Source organism: Danio rerio, chromosome 19 (assembly GCF_052040795.2).
Source record: "Danio rerio strain M-AB ecotype USA chromosome 19, GRCz13ab, whole genome shotgun sequence".
In the NCBI taxonomy this organism is placed as follows: domain Eukaryota; kingdom Metazoa; phylum Chordata; class Actinopteri; order Cypriniformes; family Danionidae; genus Danio; species Danio rerio.
In genome coordinates, this window is record NC_141039.2 from 15,538,150 (window position 1) to 15,560,338 (window position 22,189).

The window sequence follows — 22,189 nt, forward strand, 5'->3', positions numbered from 1 at the left end:
GTCTATGGTCTTTTTTTTCCAGCATCTTATTCTGAGATGCACAGTAAGTAAATGTGCCTGGAGGGGAAGGTCACATGGTAGTCACATGCTTGTCAACTTTTCCCCCTTCCCTTGCCATTAGAAAGCTTTTTTGGAGTAGTAAGTCTAACTCAGAAGAGGATAGCCCATTGGGAATGCAAAAGAGATTCTAAGACAAAATGGGACTGTAAAAGCAAAAGGTTGCAACTTTTTTCTAAGCCCTGTTTGTCATACAGAAATTCGCACGAGGAATTGCTATGTGTGTTTCAAATCTGTACGTTGGGAATGCGATCAGTGAAAATATGTAGTTTTTAAGAAAAATATGAAGATGGTGCAATTCTGGGTAGATTACTTAAGTTATAGTTTGTTGCAGATTATATAGGTATCTAATAGGACTGCATGACTTGGAGCAATTGCGATTTATCTACAATTTTTATTTATAGCGATTCGCGTTTAAGGATGCTTTCACACATGCCCTATTTAGTTCGGTTGAATCGCACTAGAGTTCGTTTTCCCTCTTGCGGTTCGTTTGAGCAGGTGTGAATGCAGCAATCGTACTTGAGTGCGCACCAAAAAAGCGTACCGAGACCTGCTTAAAGAGGTGGAAAAATGGAGGAATAATATTTGTTGACAGCACTTTAGAGAGAGAGAGAGAGAGTGATCGATCGTTGGTAATATTTCTGCTAGATGACCATGTCGCAGTTTATCTAAATTAATTCACACCGCCTGAAGTGACGTGCGATGCATTAAAACATTGTTTTTCGGCCGCGCTTCTTCTGGAAATGTATGGTTTGTCTAAAGCAGGTATGCAGTCAGTCAGCGCAGTCGTCCCTTCATAGTAAAAAGTGACATTTTGTGTCTGCCGGTTTGTTTACTTGCGGAAGTTCATTGGCATTTCCCGCACTTGAATTCTGACCAATCGATAAGCAGTTTAGGAACTGTGTTCAACAGCATCTGGCCAATGAGTGATGTGGATTTTGTTGAATGAGGGCATTTTGTTTTTTTTCCTACTGGTTCGGACCAAAGCAATCAGTGTGGTGTGAAAACTACCCAAAGACGGCAGAAAATGCAACAATGTATCATTAATTGCCCTTGATCTGGACCAAATGAAGCGAACTACAAATGTGAAAGCACCCTAAATAGGGCATGTGTGGTCTGCTTTTTAAGTAATGATAGTAGTATTGTTTTAATTACTTGTGCTTTCCTCCCTCGCCATAGAAATGATCGAAATAATCGCAGCTTTTCTAACCGTGTTTTTGGTTTTAAATCGATTAATCGTTCAGGACCAGTATCTAAATCTAAATTGCTAATAAATATCCTAATAAAATAAACAATATAACAGAGCAGAATTACTTTTTTAGAAGCAATACAAGTTTGATTATAAGCATTTTAAAACTTTTATTTAATTTAAATTCCAATAGCATTATTTCATATGAGTTAATGCTGTAAGGTAAGTAATGTTGACATTGTGTAAAAGATTATAAATATGTTATTATTTAAACGGCACTTCACTGATAAAATATATTTAAGCCCTTTTTTTAGTCTTATGAGATGGGTTTTGTAGTGGAATGTCTGTAAATACTTATCCGTAAAGATAAATGGTGAAGAATTTGGTATTATTTATGGTTAAAAAAAAACAAAAAAACAAGCTGATTTCTGTAATAAACCTATGATGAAGATAAACACAAATGGATATTAAGAGGGCAATAGGATGGATTGAGCCAGGATATTGAGGATGAAAGAAGTAAATGGAAGGGAGGAAAAGTGTTGGAAAGAAAGAGCAGGCGAGAGACACTGAGCCATTTTCACACAGGAACCCCAGTGGCTGACATCATTTCAAGACCACCCGCATTTTTTCCCCTGCACTCCCACCCTGACAGACCACCAGTGCCAAGTGCTCCAATACTGTCAGATGTCTACGGCTCTTTCCATCCGTCTTTCTTCTTTCTTGCCCTGTTCCTTTTCCCTTAGTTTCCTATCCAACAGTTTTGTCCTTGTTGCAGTTCTATATTTTTCTTACACTGTCTTTGTGCGGTGGGATTGCTGCATTTATGCCCCTCCTTTTTTATATACAAATGTATTTATTTCCTGTAGCATTTGTTTTTTAATCAAGTTCAAGGCAAGCATGACTCTTGCTCATGCTTATGCTTAGTGATTTAAATCTCACAAGTGTTGTGTAAGTGGAGTGAAAAAACAACCAAATGAAGAGTTTTTGCCTAAAACATAAAGGACTTTAAAACTCAGATTTTTTTTTCTAGCAGTTTTAAGTTTGTATTGCAGTTGGGTTGACATGAATAATTTGCAAGTCAGAATCGCTCAAAATTGCAGAGTATGCATGATAGATATTCAAGTCACATTTGCATTTTTATGTTGCATGACTATTTCATATCTTGCAAGTGTGAGTTAATGTCGTGGGGCCAGATTTACTAGCAGATTGCGCACATTTTTGGTGTTTTAACAGTACTGTTGGTTTTAGGCATGGGTCAATAATCGGTTTCAAGGTCTACTGCGGTTTAGAAAAGTCAAAGTTTTAAAACTGCTAAAATCTTTTGTTTTACCGTTACTAAAGTTATATGTAAGGCTTTTATGTGTTTTAATGTGTTTTTGGAACCAATGAAGAGAGCAGAAATCAGTAATTTTTTTGCCTGAAATGTTTACTGTTCCAAAATATTATGCATCTTTCCTAAAATAAAATGTACTGTGTTCAGTGGGGGTAATTTTTAATTATTTATTTTTATTTATTTATTTTTTATTTTTTACTCAGACTTTTAAAAAGAACATATTTTAGAGTTGTAATCACAATACCATAAAATTGTGGTATTTTTATCCAAAGTTATCATGCCGTCAGAATCTTATACCGACCCATGCTTAGTTGCTGTCAAAGAAGAAGAGCTCTGTAGAGGTTCTGCTATTTTTGCTCCTGACCTTGCTGATTGTAAGTTTGTAGGAGTTTGCCGGTATGACGCTGGTTTTATGAGAGATTAGTATTTAAATGAATCACGCAACACAAATTTGCAAGATTTTCCGTTTCTCAAATATCTGGTATTTGGAGGAGATGCCACCACCTGGCTAAAATGAGAATCATGAATTTTTATTTTTTTTTTGCTTAAAATAAAGATCTCACGATTCTGTTGATGTTAAATAAAAATGTCTAATAATATAAGGAGGCTATTATTATTATTTCACAAACATATGGTAAACCAACAATAATAATGTTATACGCAAGTCTACTGTTGGTTAAAGATGCTTAATTTTGCGTAGACTTTGAATAGCGGACTTGAATAGACTTTAAATTAGTCCTGGTCGTTAATGCACAGTAAAGTGATGACATCAGAATACAACTATTCATAATTCTGAAGTTGAATATTATGTTTGAGTCATATGATTGCAATCTATTTTTGAAAACATTATTAGACCATTTATTCACTGGTAAAATCAGACATTTGTCATTATCAGATTCCATCTTGCGTTATATTCAACATTATATTGTTATAGTGACACTGTTAAACAGTTATTCTAATGCACAACTCTGTACGCACGCTCTGTGCCACAAACTGAATGTTATTTACAACTTTATTACCTGTTATTCACAGCCTATGCAGGTTGTTGTCTGAAGTTGACTATCATTAAGAAGGGCATACGCCCGCCCTCTCTGTGGTAACAGCTCACGGTCAGTAGCTCACGTCACGCTTGACTTCGCGTCCGCAAATACATCATTACATGAAGACATAAATGACACTTTTGGGTGAATTATACCTTTTATAAATACAGTCTGTGACTCTCTCAACACCATTTGGAGGTGTCCATGTCGCCGAGCAATGTATGTAGAACAATGTGAAGACTTGTGCGTGGCATTTCCTTCGCTCCTGAACTTGAAAATATGATTGATAGAATTGTAGAAATGCTGGACTAAGATCTTTTAGAGCAGGGGTGTCAAACTCAATTCCTCGAGGGCCGAAGCCCTGCACAGTTTATTTCCAACCCTGCTCCAACACACTTACCTGTATGTTTAAACAAGCCTGATGGACTCAATTAGTTTGATCAGGTGTGTTTAATTAGGTTTGTAACTAAACTGTGCAGAGCTGCGGCCCTTTTGGAACCGAGTTTGACACCTGTGTTCTAGAGGGTCGAATCCCGATCGCGGTCTTTTTTTGATTAATTGTACAGCTCTGTTTGCCACTATTCTAGTTTGCCCTGGTCGATATGTAAATGTGGCATTACCACTTTTGTGTTTTAATTTGCACATAGTCTGTAAATCATTTACAGAATTTTCTAGACCAATCTGCAAATTTGTGCCGTTTGGTAAATTTGTTCCTTAAAATTCTGATGGGCAAGACTGAATTTTTGGTTTCATTGTGAACTTAATGTTGTGTAATATATATATATATATATATATATATATATATATATATATATATATATATATATATATATATATATATATATATATTTGTATTTTATGAGAGAAATTGGTAGACCCAAATAGGTATGTGACGATAACTATTTTCAAGGTATACCATGGTTTGGAAGTCAAGGTTTTAAAACCGCCAAAATTTGTTTTTGTTTTTTGGACAACAGTATCTCCAGCATAAAAATATCAGAATATCCAAAGATGCTTTTTTAAATTGTTAAGAAATCTGTGTTGAAGTCTGACATGTTTACTGGTCCAAAATATTATAACTCTTCAAAAAAATAAAATATACTCTTTTCGAGAGGAAAAAAGTTATTGTTTTTTTTACCCAGGCATTTAAAAAGAATATATGTAAGAACAGTAATCACAATGCTGTAAAACAGTGATATTTTTAATCCAAGGTTATCATACCATCAGAGGCTTATACTGGCCCATGCCTAGACCCAAAGCCATGTCGTAGAATTAAAAAGGGTTTCTTATGTGATACTCACACTTACAGAGCAACTCATTGGCAGTTAACTACAATATTATTAAGCTGGTTTGCACGTTGAAATGCTTGACTCACATTCTCTTCACACATTGTTCTTGTTATTTTAAAATAATTGTTTCTGTTTCCATGTGATCTATTTGCAATTCACAGGGCAGCAGTTGAGTGCAGCTCTCGGCCTGGTTTGCGCGGCTGTGCCGTTGCAGTATTCAGAGTCTGGGGCGTGTTTCCTGTTGCTATTCTGGGTCTTCCTGTGTGCGCGTGGCTTATTCAGGTTCAGGGGCTGTTGCTCTCTTTCATGCGCTCTCTGTTGCACAGTTTTCCCCCCCACGTCCTCGCTGTTGGTTAGCATAATGAGCTGAACTGAGCAGGACACAAGAAAAGCAGCAGTATTGTTTTGTAGAAAATGATTTTTTTAGTCATGCATCAAATATATTAGACTTTTTTTTGTCTTTTTGTGTTCTCCTTTCCTCCCTTGGTTGTCTGTTTCTCGCTCTCTCGTTCACACACCCACTCTGAGCTCTCCAGCCCCCCACCGCACGCTCCCTCTCTCTCTATCTCTCTCTCAGCGCTCCTGCTTGGCTGACGGCAGCACAAAGGCCGTGTCTCACTGCAGCACTCGCTCTCACTCTCTCTCTCTCTGTCTTTTCCTCTACTGCCTCTCCCATTATTCCCATTTTTTTCTCTTCAATACTTTTCCTCTTCCATACTTTTTAGAATTGCATTGTGTGCGTTAATTCTTGCCTCTTGTTCTTGTACATCTTTTTTTTAAAGAGCTGAACAAGTTCAAATAAAAAGTATATTCATAATGTACTGTTTAATATGTTTTTCATAGATGTTTATTTTCGACTTCAGGGTTTTGTGGCAATATGCACTATTTGATGGTAGCTGTTTAAATAATTCGGAAAAATAGTGATGTTTATAGGCTCAGGTGTTCAATTTTTAAGTATTAAAGTAAACATGACTGCACTTTCAATCATATTACAAAAATAATCTTGTGCATCAATTTCTGATAAAAAATAAACGCAAATAAATACAGTTTTTAAGATATTAAATTAAAATTTGTAGTAAGATATATTTGGATATTAAATACACTTACACAAACAAATTCCTGGATGGCAGTAAACTAGAGCATACATATAAGCCATTATTTTCTGCTCAGCTATTCAGGTTTTTATATGTATTGTTTTTCCAAAAGCTCTTATTGTATGGTTCTAGAACTGGAGCTGTTATTCGGAATAGTAAGCAGAATTGTGTTCAATTTGCAGATACTTCTTTGCAGATCTGAGTTCTCTGGTCTTTTATTGTCAGCCTGCCTGCAGCTCCAGCAGTTTTTCCCCGAGCTCATGTCTGCGGCCCTGCACTCTGCTCAGCTCAGCTCTGACTCTGGGGCCGCTCTGCTGTGGGAGGGGCGTTGCTCTGGAGAAGAGGAGGCAGACAAGCTGTTTTTTTCCTCCTTTTTTCTGTGTGTCAGGCACCCAGCCCCCCAGTATCCAGCTCTCCTCCCTTCTCTCTCCCTCTGTTTTCACCCAGATGGGGTGGCTGCCTCCCCTACCGAAGCATCTGTGGTTCCCGCTACTATTGTGACCCACACAATAGACCCCCCAATGCACTTACACAGAGAACCCCACACCAACGGCGGCAAACACGCGAGAGGGAGAGAGACGATGGATCAGTCCAGATGCCTTTGAATAGATGTTTTTATTTTCTGCTCTGACAGCGCTGCCCATATGATGTGACTGCCATTTGGCTCACGAAATTAGTCAGTGCGTCACTGAAGTTTTTTTTTTTTTTTTCGTGGAATCTCAGTCATTACAGTAATTTGAACATATTTAAACTGCTACAGTAATTATTAACCCAAAAATAATGACAAATACCAAAAGACAACGAAAGCATTCGTCAGACTTTGGCTCCAGCTTTGATTGGTTTACTGGTAAATCCAATCACAGACATTCAATCACTCTTGGAGAGAGTGACCGTGGCATATAGCGCAACAGTCGGGTTCCGGAAAAATCCCATTCACTTTCCCCCATGGATAAATTGAGTTGTGGTGATTAATGTGTAAGAGGTTTCAAGACACGCCAGGAGCTCTGAGTTTAAGTGATGATGTGTGTTTCTGTAAAAGCCTATAGTAAGTGGGGTTTCAACTGATTTATTTTTATTTTTTATTATTTTCCAAAAATGTGCTTAATTATAGAATTCCACCTGAAGAACTTTATTACCCATAATGCTGAATAGAATTCAACCAATCAGAGAAGTCACTGTTGCCATGGAAGCAATGCACCAAAAGAAGCAGTCCCATGAAACATCTCAAATGGATAGCCTAATTGTCCTCCCACATAAACAAACATATAATGGCTTAATTGTCTTCCTACATGCTAATTTATAAAACATATGTATGACATAACATTAGCATACACACACATATTTAATTAGACTTGGTAAACAAACAAAAAATGAGAATCTGACTACACGTGTAACACCAAACCAGAAAAGCTCAGCCATAGTGCCTGTCTCCATGTGCGAACCGTCTCAATCACATTAGTATTTATGTATTCTAAGCCTGATTTATTAAGATTCTGGATATGCGCAAGAGCGTTTAGGATGGGTCGGGTATGCACACTTGGAAGTGACCACAAAGATTAATCATGAAAACTGTAGTTCCATCACTTGATATGTTTTGCATTACTTGAAGACATTTCATACTAAGTGAAATTTAGTAACACAGACAGGGCAAAACAGGGCTTAATATTTTATTTGTGAATCGCTGTTCATGGTGACTTTCAGTCCGGGGCAGCCCTCCAGAAGGGATTAGGGGGCGTTCATATGGGACGTGTTAAACAGTGCCAAGACCCACTTGGGTCTTGATCTTTTTATTTATTTATTTATTTTTTTTTGAGAAGCATTATTTAATAGGAGTATTTATAACTTGGCTCAAAATAGTGACCAAAATGCAATGCCAGCAGGCAGTATATTTGAGCATTAGTCTTGGGTGACTTGAGAAAAAGACTGAGCGTGAAAAGTGAGAGAGCCTTCATAAAAGATTCTTCTCTGTTTTAACAGGCTCAGCTTAGAGTTCAACTTGCTCCATGCTGTTTCAGCTCAACTAATGGTGAAAATGCAGACTGGTGGAAGCATCAAGGATTACTAGCAGAGTTCAATAGCTCGAACATAAGACCCTGGCATCACTATATAAGAAATTCATAAGATCACAATTAGGCAGTCATAAATAAAGGTGTAAATGGCCTGTGAATTGTTTTGATTGTCTACTTTCAGCCCCTTTGAGGGGTACTTGAAACTAGGCCTGGATGGATAAACGATATAATATTGAATCATGATAAAATAGATCCCCATAACAATGATAAGCTTTGGTCTTTTCTTTACCCTATATTGATCTAAGAACCAATCACACAGCAGAATTGTGCAATATTGGGAATGTAAACGTGTGTTGATATTAGAGATGTACTGAGTTTTAGCCCACCGAAAATGTATCTGCCAAAAATCTTATGCCATTTAATGGACCCTCTAATTTTTGGGGCTTTAGTCATTGTTGGGCTGCTCTTTTACTCTGGAAGCATTAACAACTTATATGAAAATATTTATCGTTATTGTTCAATAGGGAAAATAATTATAGATATTGCATTTTAGCCATATTGCCAAGCTGTAACTGTTCATATGGTCGAATGCACCTGAACAGCCACAAATGTCCACCAGCTAATCCAAACATGCGATTGTTGTATATTTTCAGCAAAAGTTCATAAAACCAAGGTATTCATACTTCACTAGTTTGCACACATAATCTGATTGAAATTGCAGTTGACTTCCACATGCTGCTTATGGACTTGCTTTTCCTCTTGCCTGTAAGCTGCATAACATGGTTTAACATTCAGAAATGCTTACGTGTTTCTGATGAAGATGAAGAGCGTGAAGAAATCAGAGGGATGAAACTTGAAAACCTAAACAGTGGTCACAAGAGATGCACGAAGAATTCAGAAAGCCAAATGATGCCTTTGATAACCACTAGTCAGAAAATCTATGTTAACACCAAGGTGCAAATGAGGCCTAATTCCAGTGGATTTGAGCAAGTACAACTTGGCACTCTTTTTACAATGCGAGTTGTAGAACCACTTGATTAATCGGGTTCAAACCCATTTAACAATAGTTTGTTGTTAACTTTATTGAGATATAATCACTAAAGCTTAATTGTTTCACTTTAAAAGTAACAAATGGCACCACAGACCTTTATTCTTCTTGTTTTTCTTGATTATTTTTTAAAAGAGCACATCTACCTGGAAGAACATTTTATTACACTCACATATATGATAATAAATCATGCAAACGTTGCAGCCAGTTGTACTTTACAATAAAATCACCCACACCCAATACTAGATTTCACTTTTTTTTCAATTGTCATAGCTATGATGTATGACTGCACATTGCTTAATGGTTGCTGGGTTGCTTTTGGTAGTGGTTGTTCTCAGCGTCAGGCCAAAAGAGGCAATCCATAAATCATCATATTCTGTTTTCTGGGATTACCTTCAGCATTTCAGTAGATAACCAGAGCCTGATCACATCCCTAACCCTAAAACATGGAGCAGCAGGAAGGATGCTGCTATCCGAGAAGAGTCTCTGTGTATGTGCTGAGAGTGAGGCAGTAATGGCTGCTGGTTGAGGCTGGGCCCTTTCTCTCTCTTTCTCTCCAATCATTCTCACAGTCAGTGGGCTGGTAGCTCCCCCTCATGGATGAGATCTGCACAAACACAGATCGCTACAATCGAGTCCTCCTTTCTTGGGAAGAGACATTTGAAAGCTGAATCCTGCTCTGATTTGGTGTGAGGAGCAAGAGTTAGTGTTTGTAATCGTTGAAATAATCTACTGTATGTGTGTGAGTGCATCTGGCCTGCTGTGGCAGGGCTTGCTTCAACTTGATTGACGTCTGCAGGATGTGTCACTCATCCAGGCACCGTGATGCCCTGTAGTGTTAGTTGACAGTGATGTGAGAGAGAGTGTGTGTGTGTGTGTGACTGCACTGTGACCTCAGCACCATAGAATAGGAGCGAAGGGGGAAGAGGGGGTGGGTTCTGCTTTGCACTAATGTGTCAAGCACGTGGAGACAGTTTCTATGGCAACCTCACACATGCAGCTGCGCGTGTGTGCTTTTTTCCCTCAGTCCCCCTTTCCTCCCTCCTTCTCTGCCTTTCCTCATTCTACCGTTTTGGCAACAGATGAATGGGCATATGTGTGTGTGGAAGTTTGTGTGAACAGGAAAAGGCGAGGGAGTGGATGAGCACAGAGCCAACACGGGTCAGACAGAGTCTGTGACTGTATTCTGAACTGTAGATCCCCTCCACTTGTGGTCTGCTTGTGTTTCTCGCGGCTGACAGGATTTCCCTTCACCTCATCATGACCGCTGTTAATAAAACATCACAAACAGCATTTCCCACATCAGAATGCATTTTCTGTAGGATTTGTAAATCACTTGGACCTTCTCCCTTTTGAGCTTCTCTCAGGTGCCTGTGAAACAACATGGCTGCCTTGTGACTTGTGTTGATATTCATCACAACTCGCTGGCCTATTTTCTGATAGAAGCATATTTTTCAGAGTACCTGAGTCGAATTGATTTTGAAAGCTGTTTCGGGACAAGCAAATGTGTCTTTAAACAAGCTATGTTTTCCCTGTTTCGAGTGTTGACATGCAGGCTAGCATTGGTGCTAATCTCAACATAAAATGGCTGCCACACAGACACTAGAACAAAAATCTTGAAATATTTATAAAGACATTATTAGCATGTCTAGTGCTTTTATTGTTACTTTTTTATTTTTACATTGCCTTTTCATTATATGGATATGTTGTGCTCATTGACTGTAATTAAACAGTTTGCGTTATGCTAACACTGAGATATGTTTTCTGAGCCATCATATTCATTTGTAAGATACTTGTTTTTGTTCAGGACATCGGTTATGCTGCAACTAACAGCTGTTTATTAGTGAAGAGCGTAGTTTAAACTAAAAACATATTTTTTTATGAAGTTATTACTGTAAAACTATAATACATGTGTTTTCAAACATTTCACATAAGAAATCACGACTTTTACAATCAAATCATTGAAGCCTATGGCTGTGTGATAATGGCAAATAAATCACGATTTTTGAACTATATTGCGATTTTTGATTTTTATCACGATTTTGTCATAGACAGGCAGAATTTGTGTTTACAGTGTAAACCTGAAACATATTTCAAAAGGAAATCAATTAGATCTTTATCAAAGACATGTAACGTGTCTCTAAAACAGACAAAAGACAAAAAATAAACTAAAAACTACCTCTTAAACAGACATGTGCCAAAACAAATAAATAAAATACTGTGTACTTGCATGTATACATGATTATGTATATGTGTGCTCGCACATGCTGTCAAAGTCAAGCCTCCAATATTTTGCTTGACCAAGTATCAGAAGTAGTTGCATGTGCGTCTACAGATTTGTTTTGACATGCATAGATCATAGACTTGTTTGTGTCACTGCCTTGAAATAGGCCATTTACATATTGTGCCTTTTGCGTGTACAAGTCCATGATTTCCACTGGAGGTGCTTGTATTGTGTGCGCATATTAAGTGTGCACGTATTCCATGCGCACCTAGTTGAAAATATCTCTTTTCAGACAAACTTTGAATGTAGCTTTTCTGAATGCCGCACCGCGAGTCACTTAACAAGAACTGACTGATCAGATTCATACTTTGTATGGAATAAACACATTCCCTTTACCTCAGACAAACACAAGACACCCGAACACCAAGTGCTTTTATTTCTCTTTAAATAAAACTTGTATCGGAACTGCAGCTATGTTTTGTTAGTTTGTCATCCTCTGATAAAATGGTTGATGAGCGCGACCTTAAAGCACGTTGAACATGCTTAAAGAAACAACGTGCCTCGCTCTTTCGCCATGCTTTTAGACGCAACATATGACTTACTTAGAAATTGCCTCGTTCTGCGATACGTTAATCTTCTTGTATCCAAAGTAATCTTACCCCACGGTGGTTGACTTTTTGGGCACCAAGTCCTCCTGTGCTGAACCCATCATCCCTGTATGCGCTGGCTATTCAGTCTCGCTGGCTGTTCTCGTGCTCTGTTTAGGTGTGCTGCGCTATGATTGGTTCAAATAGCATACTGCTGGAAAATTGTGCTGTGAGGCGATTTAAAAATCGCACATGTCCAAATCACAATTACGATATGATTTCAATTAATGGCACAGTCCTATTGAGGATCACACTCATGACAAATGAAAATAATGAAAAGTGTTGTAATATAAGCTCAAAATATCATGTTTATTACCATCACCTGGATAAAATCATAAACTGTCTCAAATGTCAAACTTTGTAATAGGTGCTGTATTTTGCTTAAACCATTTCTGACTGTTTAAAAGTAGGAAGTAAATGTATGGGGTGGTGTGAATAAGATTCTCCTGTAGTTTGTCTTCAATGTCATCACTGTCATGTGACAGTTATAGTTTCATCACTTCTGCCATTCATAAATCCTCTCCTTGTGGCCTCATGGGATAGTAAAGAGCCCAACAAATGCACACACCAGAATCTCACTGGAAATATCAGGTCATACAGGTATTTTTCACCTACTCTTTTGAGAACTGACTGAGTCAAACTTTTTTCGTGTATAATATATGGTTTGGAAAAAAAAATTACCTCCGTCTTATACACTCACTATTCTCTGTGAAATCCATCCTTTACCTGTGCTAAATGTTGGACCTCTGACAACTAATATCAATGTGTTCAGACTCCAAACTGGAGCAAAACTCCAGCCAAAATTCTTGTAGAGTATTACAGCTTTAAGAAGCACATTTGTTGCAAATTGGTTTTGAAACTCAGCCAGAGGGAGACAGAACAGGAGCGGATGATGGAAGGAAAGATAAACAGAGGTGAACTGTCTGAATGACTGCTGAAATGTGCTGTATTGCTCTGCTCAGACGGTGTACTCTTGACCTCTGTGTCATGGAGAGCCCAGTCTGACTGCTCATGACCGCCTGACCTCTAGAGATCACGGGGTCAGAACGAGTCATGTGACGTTGAAAGGGGTTAAGATAAAGCTTCAACCGTCTGTCAGGTGACTGGTGTTGATATAAGTGTTTGTCTGTGTGTGAAGCCACAGTTATAGAATAAGTGCGATAAAGCTTTAATGAGTCCGAGTCATACAATTCTCTCTTGTCTCTCAAGTTATATATGAGGGTAAAACATGTCTAGAATGCTAGCATCTGTTATTCTAGCTTTTTGTTGTTGCAGTGTCTATAGTATGTGTAAATTTACTGTGGGTCCTTTTTCTTCATATTACCTTTTATCTATTCGTTTGACAAATTTTAATGACAAAAAGCACACTTTTGGTGAACTCACCTTACCTGCACATCAGCAGTGAGCATGAGGTGGAGCAGCAGAGTAAAATGACAGCAGTGAAGTCTGCCTGACAAAACACAAACTGTGCGAATACAGTAAATAGTGTTTACTTTACTTACACTAACAGAAATGAATATGATGCACATAAACCATCAGCACAATGAAAAAACTACTGTCACAGACATCTATACTTAAAAAAAAATAAAAAAATAAAAAATAAAAAAAAGCCAAACCAAGCAGACCGGAGAATTTGCAGCTCTGTTTGCTCTGATGAGTGCTACAGAGATTACACGGTGCGTCAGTGTTTTCATAGCGGAAGTGTGAAGATATTTTTCACCCTGAAAGAGAAAGTTCTGTGACAGAAGCAGATATTAGAATATTTTTTCTCTCTTCTTTTCAAATTAGTTTATGAATATTTTAATAATTTGCTTATTGAACAATAATAATTGAAGTAATATTAATTATCCACTTTCATAATAATGTTCAACTCCTGTATCTATCCTACTATATAATTACTTATTTTATAATCGGTTTATTCCAGTGGCCAGTCCCCTGCAGCAGGGCCTATTGACCACCTCTGTACACGCTGCTCTCTGGTTTAAGAAAGGCTTACTTCTCCACACCAGCCATCTCAGGCCCCAGTGAAAGTTTTTTTTTTCATAAGCAGGGGGCATTGTAAAAGTGCAAATAGCTCAACTCATGCCAGAAAACATAGATATGCTGATATTTAAAAAAAATATAATAAATAAATAAACAAATAAACAAATAAATACAAATTCTCATCACAGTCATAGTTTGGGTTGTTTATATTAATGAGACTTTATTCATATGGTTTGTTTTATTGGAATTATTTTTAAAAATAGCAATTTGGTTATGGCAGAAAACATAATTTTGCAAAAAATTTGCAGCATTTAAGAAAAGAATAAAAGGGCTCTTCAGCTTAAATTTGTTTCAGATAATTTTGTTAAATCTTGACTTTGTTAAATCTTGCATCGTGAGTCAGGTGAATTGTTACATTTTCTAATAACAAATGATTTTAGTTAACTGTAAAAAAAAAGTTACAATAACAAAAGTATTTATTTATTTATTTATTTATTTATTTATTTATTTATTATTATTATTATTATTTTGTGGTTTAATGTTTTTAGAAACTAGTTTACTTTGCATTTGGAGTGAGTGTTGGAATGATTTGTCCTTGTGATTTATTTCTAGTATTTGCAAAACTTCATGACATTTACAAATTACACTTATGAAAATGTTCATAGTTTTCATAGCTGCATTTCCCGATTCTGTGTTTTATGCATCACAGAAACCTTCAGTACCCACATTGGTGACTTGACTTTATTGAAAATGGGTACAGCTGAGAGATGAATTCACTGGACACTGTTCGATTTTTGCATGTGTAACAAGTAACAAAGAATTGTACATAATGTCTGTTTTAGGGCTGCGTGATATTGGAAAATAACTGACATTGCAATTTTTTGTATTCTGAAATATGTTTATCTGTATTTGTATTCATTATATATCTCTACATGGATAAAAATTTCACTATATGACTTGAGTAACTGTTTGAGATAAACTCACAATTTTACATTGATTGGGATTTAAAAAAATCTAAATATAGTTGAAGTCTGAATTATTAGCCCCCCTTTTATTTATTATTTTTATTGTTTATATATATTTCCCACATGATGTTTAACAGAGCAAGGAAATTTTCACAGTATGTCTGATAATATATTTTTTTCTTTTGGAGAAAGTCTCATTTGTTTTATTTCAGCTTGAATAAAAGCAGTTTTAAATAATAAAAACATTTTAAGGTAAAAATTATTAGCTTCTTTTAGCCATATTTATTTCAAACAAACCATATTTTCGAACAAACCAACATTATACAATAACTTGCCTAATTACCCTAACCTGCCTAGTTAACCAAGTTAAGCCTTTAAATGTCACTAAGCTGTATAGAAGTGTCTTGAAAAATATCTAGTCAAATATTATTTACTGTCATCATGGCAAAGATAAAATAAATCAGTTATTAAAGAAGTTATTAAAACTATTATGTTTAGAAATATGTAAAAAAAAAAAATCTTCTCACCGAAAAAAAAAAAAAATAGGGAAAGAAATAAACAAGGGGGCTAATAATTCTGACTTCAACTGTATATATAAAAAAGTAATAAATTTAAGCACAGACAAAATGAAATGGAGTGTTTTGTGGTTTTTGGTGGAATATTACAATGTTTAATTTAATTTAATTATTAAAATAACACTTATAGTCTTTATTTTTTAAATAATTAAGCTCAATCTTTGTTAAAGCAGCGAATTTGATCATTCCTCGTTCCCAAATGGTTTAAATTTGCTTTGAATCTTACAGTGACAGACCTTAAACACATCTGAGTAAAAAACATTGATAGGTTGAAATTTGACTGACTCAACAAATTATGTGCACTGAACTATGATTTATAGTTATTTATAATCCTGACTCAACATTGCACGTTCTGTGAAGTGAGTATTGTGGGTGCGCACATTGCCATATCGATGCTAAAATGATATATTGTGCAGCCCTAGTCTGATTACATTTTAGCACATTTAAGTAAAACTAGTGAGCGTTGTATCAAAACGTTATTAATATTGTTATTGACAAAGGTGTATCATCAATTAATTGTCAATACAGAGTTATTATTGTTCACATTCATTCGGTATAGTGACCGATCAGCCTTAATTTTATCACAGTTCTTGGGTAAAACAGACACACACTGTCCTCTGAGTCTCTTCATTAATTAAAATGCCTTCGCTTAGGGATCGCTGATGCTTTGAGATCACATTCCCGAGTGCCATTGCGTCATGTTCTCTGTGGTCACACAAACACACACAGAGACATTAAGACTGGGTTTATGCCACACTCTTGAGTAATAAACACCTTCCTCATGGGTCACACGCACAGGAATCTCCTATTAGACGCGCACATGCCAACATAAACACACGTCCACAGAGGATTGTTTCCTGTTAGGAGAGCAGACCTGGGTCATACAAATGCTCTCCATGGATGCACTGTGAGTGTGAGTGTGTGTGTGTGTGTGTGTGTGTGTGGCTGTTAAAACAGGAGCCTGAATCAGCGTCCTCCTCCTGTCTCTCCCTCTGGGGTTCCTCCATCAGGTCACGGCCCAAAAATAGCAGCGGGCGCCGTTTCAAGTGCAAAACCGCCGACTTTGGGGCTGCAGCCAGTTTGCGAGTGTGAGATTTCTATGGGAATACTTGGCCATGCTCCAGTCGGGCTCTTGAGTGTGTGTGTGTGTGTGTCTAGTTCCACTCCCGCTTTTTTTTTTCTCCCTTTCCTTCTCTGATCTAACTGGCAGATGAGCTTGCAAATTTTTACTGAACACATGCGCTCCATGTGACGACAGTTTAGTGTGTAAATATTCCCACACACACACACGCACACACACTCCTCCGCTGGGAGGCTTTATGACTGACTGCCAGATTGATTTCAGCATCACACCCCATATGGAGTCGCTGCTCATTTTGCTCAGGCTTGTTTTCAGGCAGCCGGTGTTCTGTTATGGGTAAAAGCATTGATAATCAAAGAAAGTTGGAACAGTCAAATGTATACTTGTGTATGCCGAACAAATGTTGTTTTTTTGGGCATACTTTTTGGTTATGATACTACACAAGATTTGTCAGCTGGGTTTCTGTTGTACATGTGTGATGTTTATACACCGTTTGTGTAAATGTCTTTGACATTTGCTCTGCTTTTTGACTCCAAGTCAACTAGATTTGTTTTAGAAAGAAACTGAGCTGCGTCTGCGTCTCCAAAACCTGAGGAGTTGGTTCTGTTTGTGGTTGCTGGCCAAGTCCTTGCTATTAAAGACTGCTTAGGTGGATTGTCAACTGACCTGTTCAATAACTGACCTGCCTATTAGTTGCTCCAAGTTCACTGGCTCAAATATATATAGCTCAACAAAATTTAAATGGTCATTCTTAAACGGTTTAGACTTTTAAAAAAAATTTTTGTCACCATGTTTGGTGTCTGTCCAACACTTTTCTGGTTTTAAAATGACAGACACTAAAAGTAAAATAAAAAAATAAGGAAGTTTGAGCATACATATGATTGACTTAATGAACTAATTTAACTCGGCTTTTAGAAACATTGTAAACAATCCACACACTCTGAGCTCATCATGCCTGATTTAATGGAATGTGTTTTTTTATTTGCATTAAGAAAGCAGTTAAGTTTATTTAAATAATGAAGACTCTTATTTATTTATGATGTATTTTTATAAACTTTAATATTTTCATATTATTTTATACTTTACAAAAAAGTCATGCTCAATGCTGAGGAGGAAAAGTGTGATTGCCAGGATGTATAAAATGGTCACTAAGGCCCAGATATGTGATGTTTATTCAGAATTTAAAAGGAGCACAACTCAGCAATTTTCTGATTTTTAAAGACTATTCATATTGTGTGCAGCATTTCTGTCCATTTCATTTGGTCATCTTCTGAAGTTACAGAGTTCCTATGAGGAAAGATTTGAGATGGACAAAATAATAGTTTCAACATTATTGTGATTGTAAGTAACTTTTGAGAACTTTGCAGTCAATCACAAAACTTTTTTTTGTTTGCAAAAACATTCATCTTATATCATATATATCATCTTTTTCTCACATATCTTATCATCACCGTATCTGCATAGAGCCTCCATAAAAAGCACCAACACTCCTTTTCTGAATAAATCAGATGATTTTGAGGTGTCTTTCATCCATGTCACACTGCAGAGCAAATCCTTGATTACCAGTACAAATTGCTGAGAAGCAATGAAAAGCAGCAGCTATAGTGAAACTTGCCCTGTCAAATATCTCTAATAACATGTTTCTATTTCTCTTGTTGTTCTATACAGGATCTATCAGGCTCCATCGACGATCTACCCACAGGCACAGAGGGTGCTTTGAGCCCAGGCGTGAGCACATCAGGTGTGTCCAGCAGTCAAGGTGAACAGAGCAACCCTGCACAGTCTCCATTCTCTCCACACACCTCCCCTCACCTATCAGGGATCCGCGGCCCCTCACCTTCACCCGTGGGCTCACCTGCTAGTGGCCCTGCTTCCCGCACGGGACCTCTTTCACCTGGAACGATGCCTGGTAGGACACCTGTTTGCTTACCTGACGTGGAAGTGAAAGAAATCAGAGAATAAGATAATGTTTTAAAATTGACTTCCCCCGTCCACTACAGGAAACCAGATGCCCCCCAGACCCTCAAGTGTCCAGTCAGATGGTATGTTACATTCCTCCATGGGTCAGGATAGAGGTGAGTTTAGATCCATTTTCAGTAATGTTTTGTTATTTTTACAGTTTGGCTTAGTTTTGCCTGAAGTGGTATAATCAGATTAAATATTAAAGGGCCATGAAACCCGCCTGTTTGAGCAGGGTTTTTTCAAACCTCTACTTTGGAAAAAGTCAGGAAAATGGGCGTGTCCAGCTCTGTTTAGGGGGAAAGAGGAAAGAGGGAAGGTCCGTAAAAATTTGCATAAATATGGAAGTTACTGTTTGGGCACGCTGATTTTCACAGAGGCAAAACAAACACACAGACGCAGGGGAGAATTCAGGGGAGAGTTGTGCGTCGCGTGCACTGTAATCCACACATGAGTCCAGCTTGAAAACAAAACCTTCACTGCAGCAAATTATAAAAGCAACACTGACGACCCGTATCTCCAAACTATTCATGTTCTCCCTCTTGTTTTGGCAACACAATGTGGCGTCTCTCTGCCGTCTGAATACTGTTAACAGGTAAAAACGGTCTTCGAAGCTATCATGCATATTCATGAAGTTGCACCACATACACAATAGAGTGTTCTGATTGGTTTGAACCAAGTCTGACTCATGAATGAATGCAGCACACTCAGAGATGTCATCAGGTACTCCCAGGTACAGAGGTCCTGTCTACACGCTGGAATACACGCTAAGATCTCATGGCCGTGACGCAGCCTCAAAAATTTGTTTCAAACCTGATGTACTCTGATTTGCTCGAAATAACACAAAAGCAATCAATTTTCACTTTTTAGTGTAATACATGTGTCCTAATAGTGTTTTTAGCAGCGTGGGATACATATATGACTGTCAACAGCTCAAAAAATGTGGTTTGGTGTTTCGTGACCCTTTAAATATCTAAAAATATCACTTAGTTTTTTTTCCAGCTCTTCACTTTAGTCTTTTAGCTTTTTTGCACACTTCCAGATTTTCCCTGGAATAAAACATGCCATGCCGGCTAAACAATGGAAGGGGATTTTCTGTAGAGATGCTCAGCTGTTTTAGCTAATTTAGGCAAGGCAAGTTTATTTATATAGCACATTTCATACACAGTGGCAACTCAAAGTTCTTTACTTAAATAGGAATACAAAAGACAAGTATAAGCAAATAGAAACAAATAATTTAATCATATTAAATTCTAAAATAGAATTTAATCATATTGGTTTTGGGTTGTGAAATTTCTGTTTACAGAAACTGTACCGCAGACGGCCTATTTAACTTTGACACATTTTCATGGTATAAAAGGCTTCTTTTACAGCAGTCAAAAAATAAATAAATACAAAACATCATCAAGAGCACCTGGATCCACACCACAACTACTTGCATGAAAATAACCTCAAGGGTAGTTTACTATAGTCAATCTGTGTCCACTCTCAACAGTATATATGAGGAACCCTCAGATGCCTTACGGCTCTCCTCAATCTGGGTCAACTTTATCCCCTCGGCAAACATCTGGAAGCCAAATGCATGCTGGGATGGGTTCCTACCCACAGAACAACTCCATGGGCAACTATGGGCCGCAGAGTGGCCAGTATGGACCACAAGGTGAGAAGCTTGGGTTAGGCCGAAATAAATAGCTTTTTCTCTCATTACTTAAGCCTAGTGTACATTGTTAAACGTGTTAATTTGTTGAACAGGTTACCCGAGACCACCAGGTTATGGAGGCATGCCTAATGCTAACTATCCCGGCGGTCCTGGCATGGGGGGCTCCATGAATCCTATGGCAGGGCAGGGTGGAGGAGGGCCTTATGGAGGGATGCCTCCAGGGCGCATGGGACCGGGACAGATGGGTACGAGGCCGTACGGCCCTGGCATGGGCCCCAACATGGGTGGCATGCCTCCTCAGGTGGCATCTGGAATGTGTCCTCCACCTGGAATGAATAGAAAGCCTCAGGATCCTGCTGCTGCGGGCATGCACCATGGCCCATCCAACTCCATACACAGGTACACTGCACCACATACTGCTTTCAAAAAATTAACTCGGATTGAGAAGTTGAGCCAAATTCTGTTTCTAGTTCCTAGTTGAAGAACAGATTTGGATGAAAGAAGTTTTAAATAAAACTCATTTTAGAGGGTTAGTTGTATCATCAGGTAGTAAATTGAACCACTGGGACCAAAAAACATGGCCACTTTAATTAGCCAACACCCTTTGCATTCCGTAAATTGGTTGATTTTACAAATAGGACAGATCTTCAGTACAGGGCAGTGAATTATTGATTCAGAGGAATCAGTATTCATTTATAATTCTGTCACTCAAATGTGTCTGCTTCATAGTGAAACGTTGTTACATTAAATGCTTTGTTGAAGTCCTAGCTCTCTGTAGGGTTCTCATTCTTTCTCACTTTATAATGAAAATCTGCAGCAGGCTTCTGAATACATGTATGTTTTAGTTATAATTATTTATTTTGACTAGCTAATTCTATTCCTTCAGTGAGTTTAATGTTATTTTCTCTGCAAAAAACCCAAACAAGCAAAGAGAAACAGCTAAAATACAGGCGTTGTTCTACTTTGCATTCAAATTCTACAGTCTCTGAATCATGAAATCCTGGAAGGACTGCAAATAGAGTCAGACTTGCAGCTGAGATTTTACAGTCCCAGGGAGCACAGCTGGAGTTAGTCTGGTCATACTGTGAGAGCTGAAAATGAGATCATAACAGTCAAGGCAGCGTGTTGAAAGAGACAATGGAAGATCAGTACTGAGTCATTCGTACCATTTAAGATTTTTCAGTTCTGTCAAATCTTTTGAATGTTTTCTTTCCTAGACCACCTGGGTATCCCAACATGAACCAGGGAATGATGGGAGCTGGGTCTCCATACGCTCCACCCATGAACAGCATGCAGGGTATGATGAATCAAGCAGGACAGTATCCTATGCCTGGCAACATGTCCAATAACTCTGCAGGTGAGCACTTTCTGAATTTGTCCTGTATATTGGGGGAGTTTGCTATGTAATAGGCTATCTGGATGTTTTTGGCAAAAACTCTGATTTATCCATGGTCTAAGAATCTATGATTTAAGTGCCCCATTATGCTTTCTCAGATATTACCTTTGTTGTAGTGTGTTATGTAGCTGTTTGTGAATGTAAATGGTCTGCAGACTTTCAAAGTGCATGATTAATGGGATTATTGTCTCCCAGATGAGAACCTTCTTTGATCTGCTTGAAATGAGCCGTCTGTAGTTGTTGTCTTATTTCCAGCACAGATCTATGTGGATTTGTAACAAAAATGTATAATGCAAAGCAATGGTTTTTATTGGATTCTTACCAGTAATATCTACTTTCCACTGCATGGTATGGTTCGGTGCAGCTCATGGTTGTGTTGTTTTCATCTGTCTATTATCTAGTACCTGCTACATTTTAGTACCGACTCTGTACCTATACTAAAATGGGAAATGTAAACCCTGCAAATCACTAATTGGCAAAGCGTTTCTTACATAATGCTAATTGAAAGTGTTTTACATAAACTTTTATAGTTTAATCAATTAGTCAGCAACAGTAACTATAGAAACATTTTGAACTGCTTTTGTACTCAATTTAATGGTGCTTTCACACCGGTTTTGTTCCGAAACAGGGACTTAAACTG

At 37.7% G+C, this 22,189-nt stretch overlaps 1 protein-coding gene across 1 annotated transcript in view; it reads left to right on the forward strand.

The window, feature by feature from the left end:
- The window catches only part of arid1ab (AT-rich interaction domain 1Ab), an 85,022-nt gene that overhangs the window by 49,149 nt on the left and 13,684 nt on the right, over positions 1–22,189 (forward strand). The window contains exons 5-9 of the mRNA XM_087295533.1: positions 18,203–18,443; positions 18,535–18,609; positions 19,989–20,153; positions 20,246–20,552; positions 21,371–21,510. Of these exons, the coding sequence (XP_087151659.1) occupies positions 18,203–18,443; positions 18,535–18,609; positions 19,989–20,153; positions 20,246–20,552; positions 21,371–21,510 (928 nt within the window). The remainder of the gene's footprint in view (positions 1–18,202; positions 18,444–18,534; positions 18,610–19,988; positions 20,154–20,245; positions 20,553–21,370; positions 21,511–22,189) is intronic.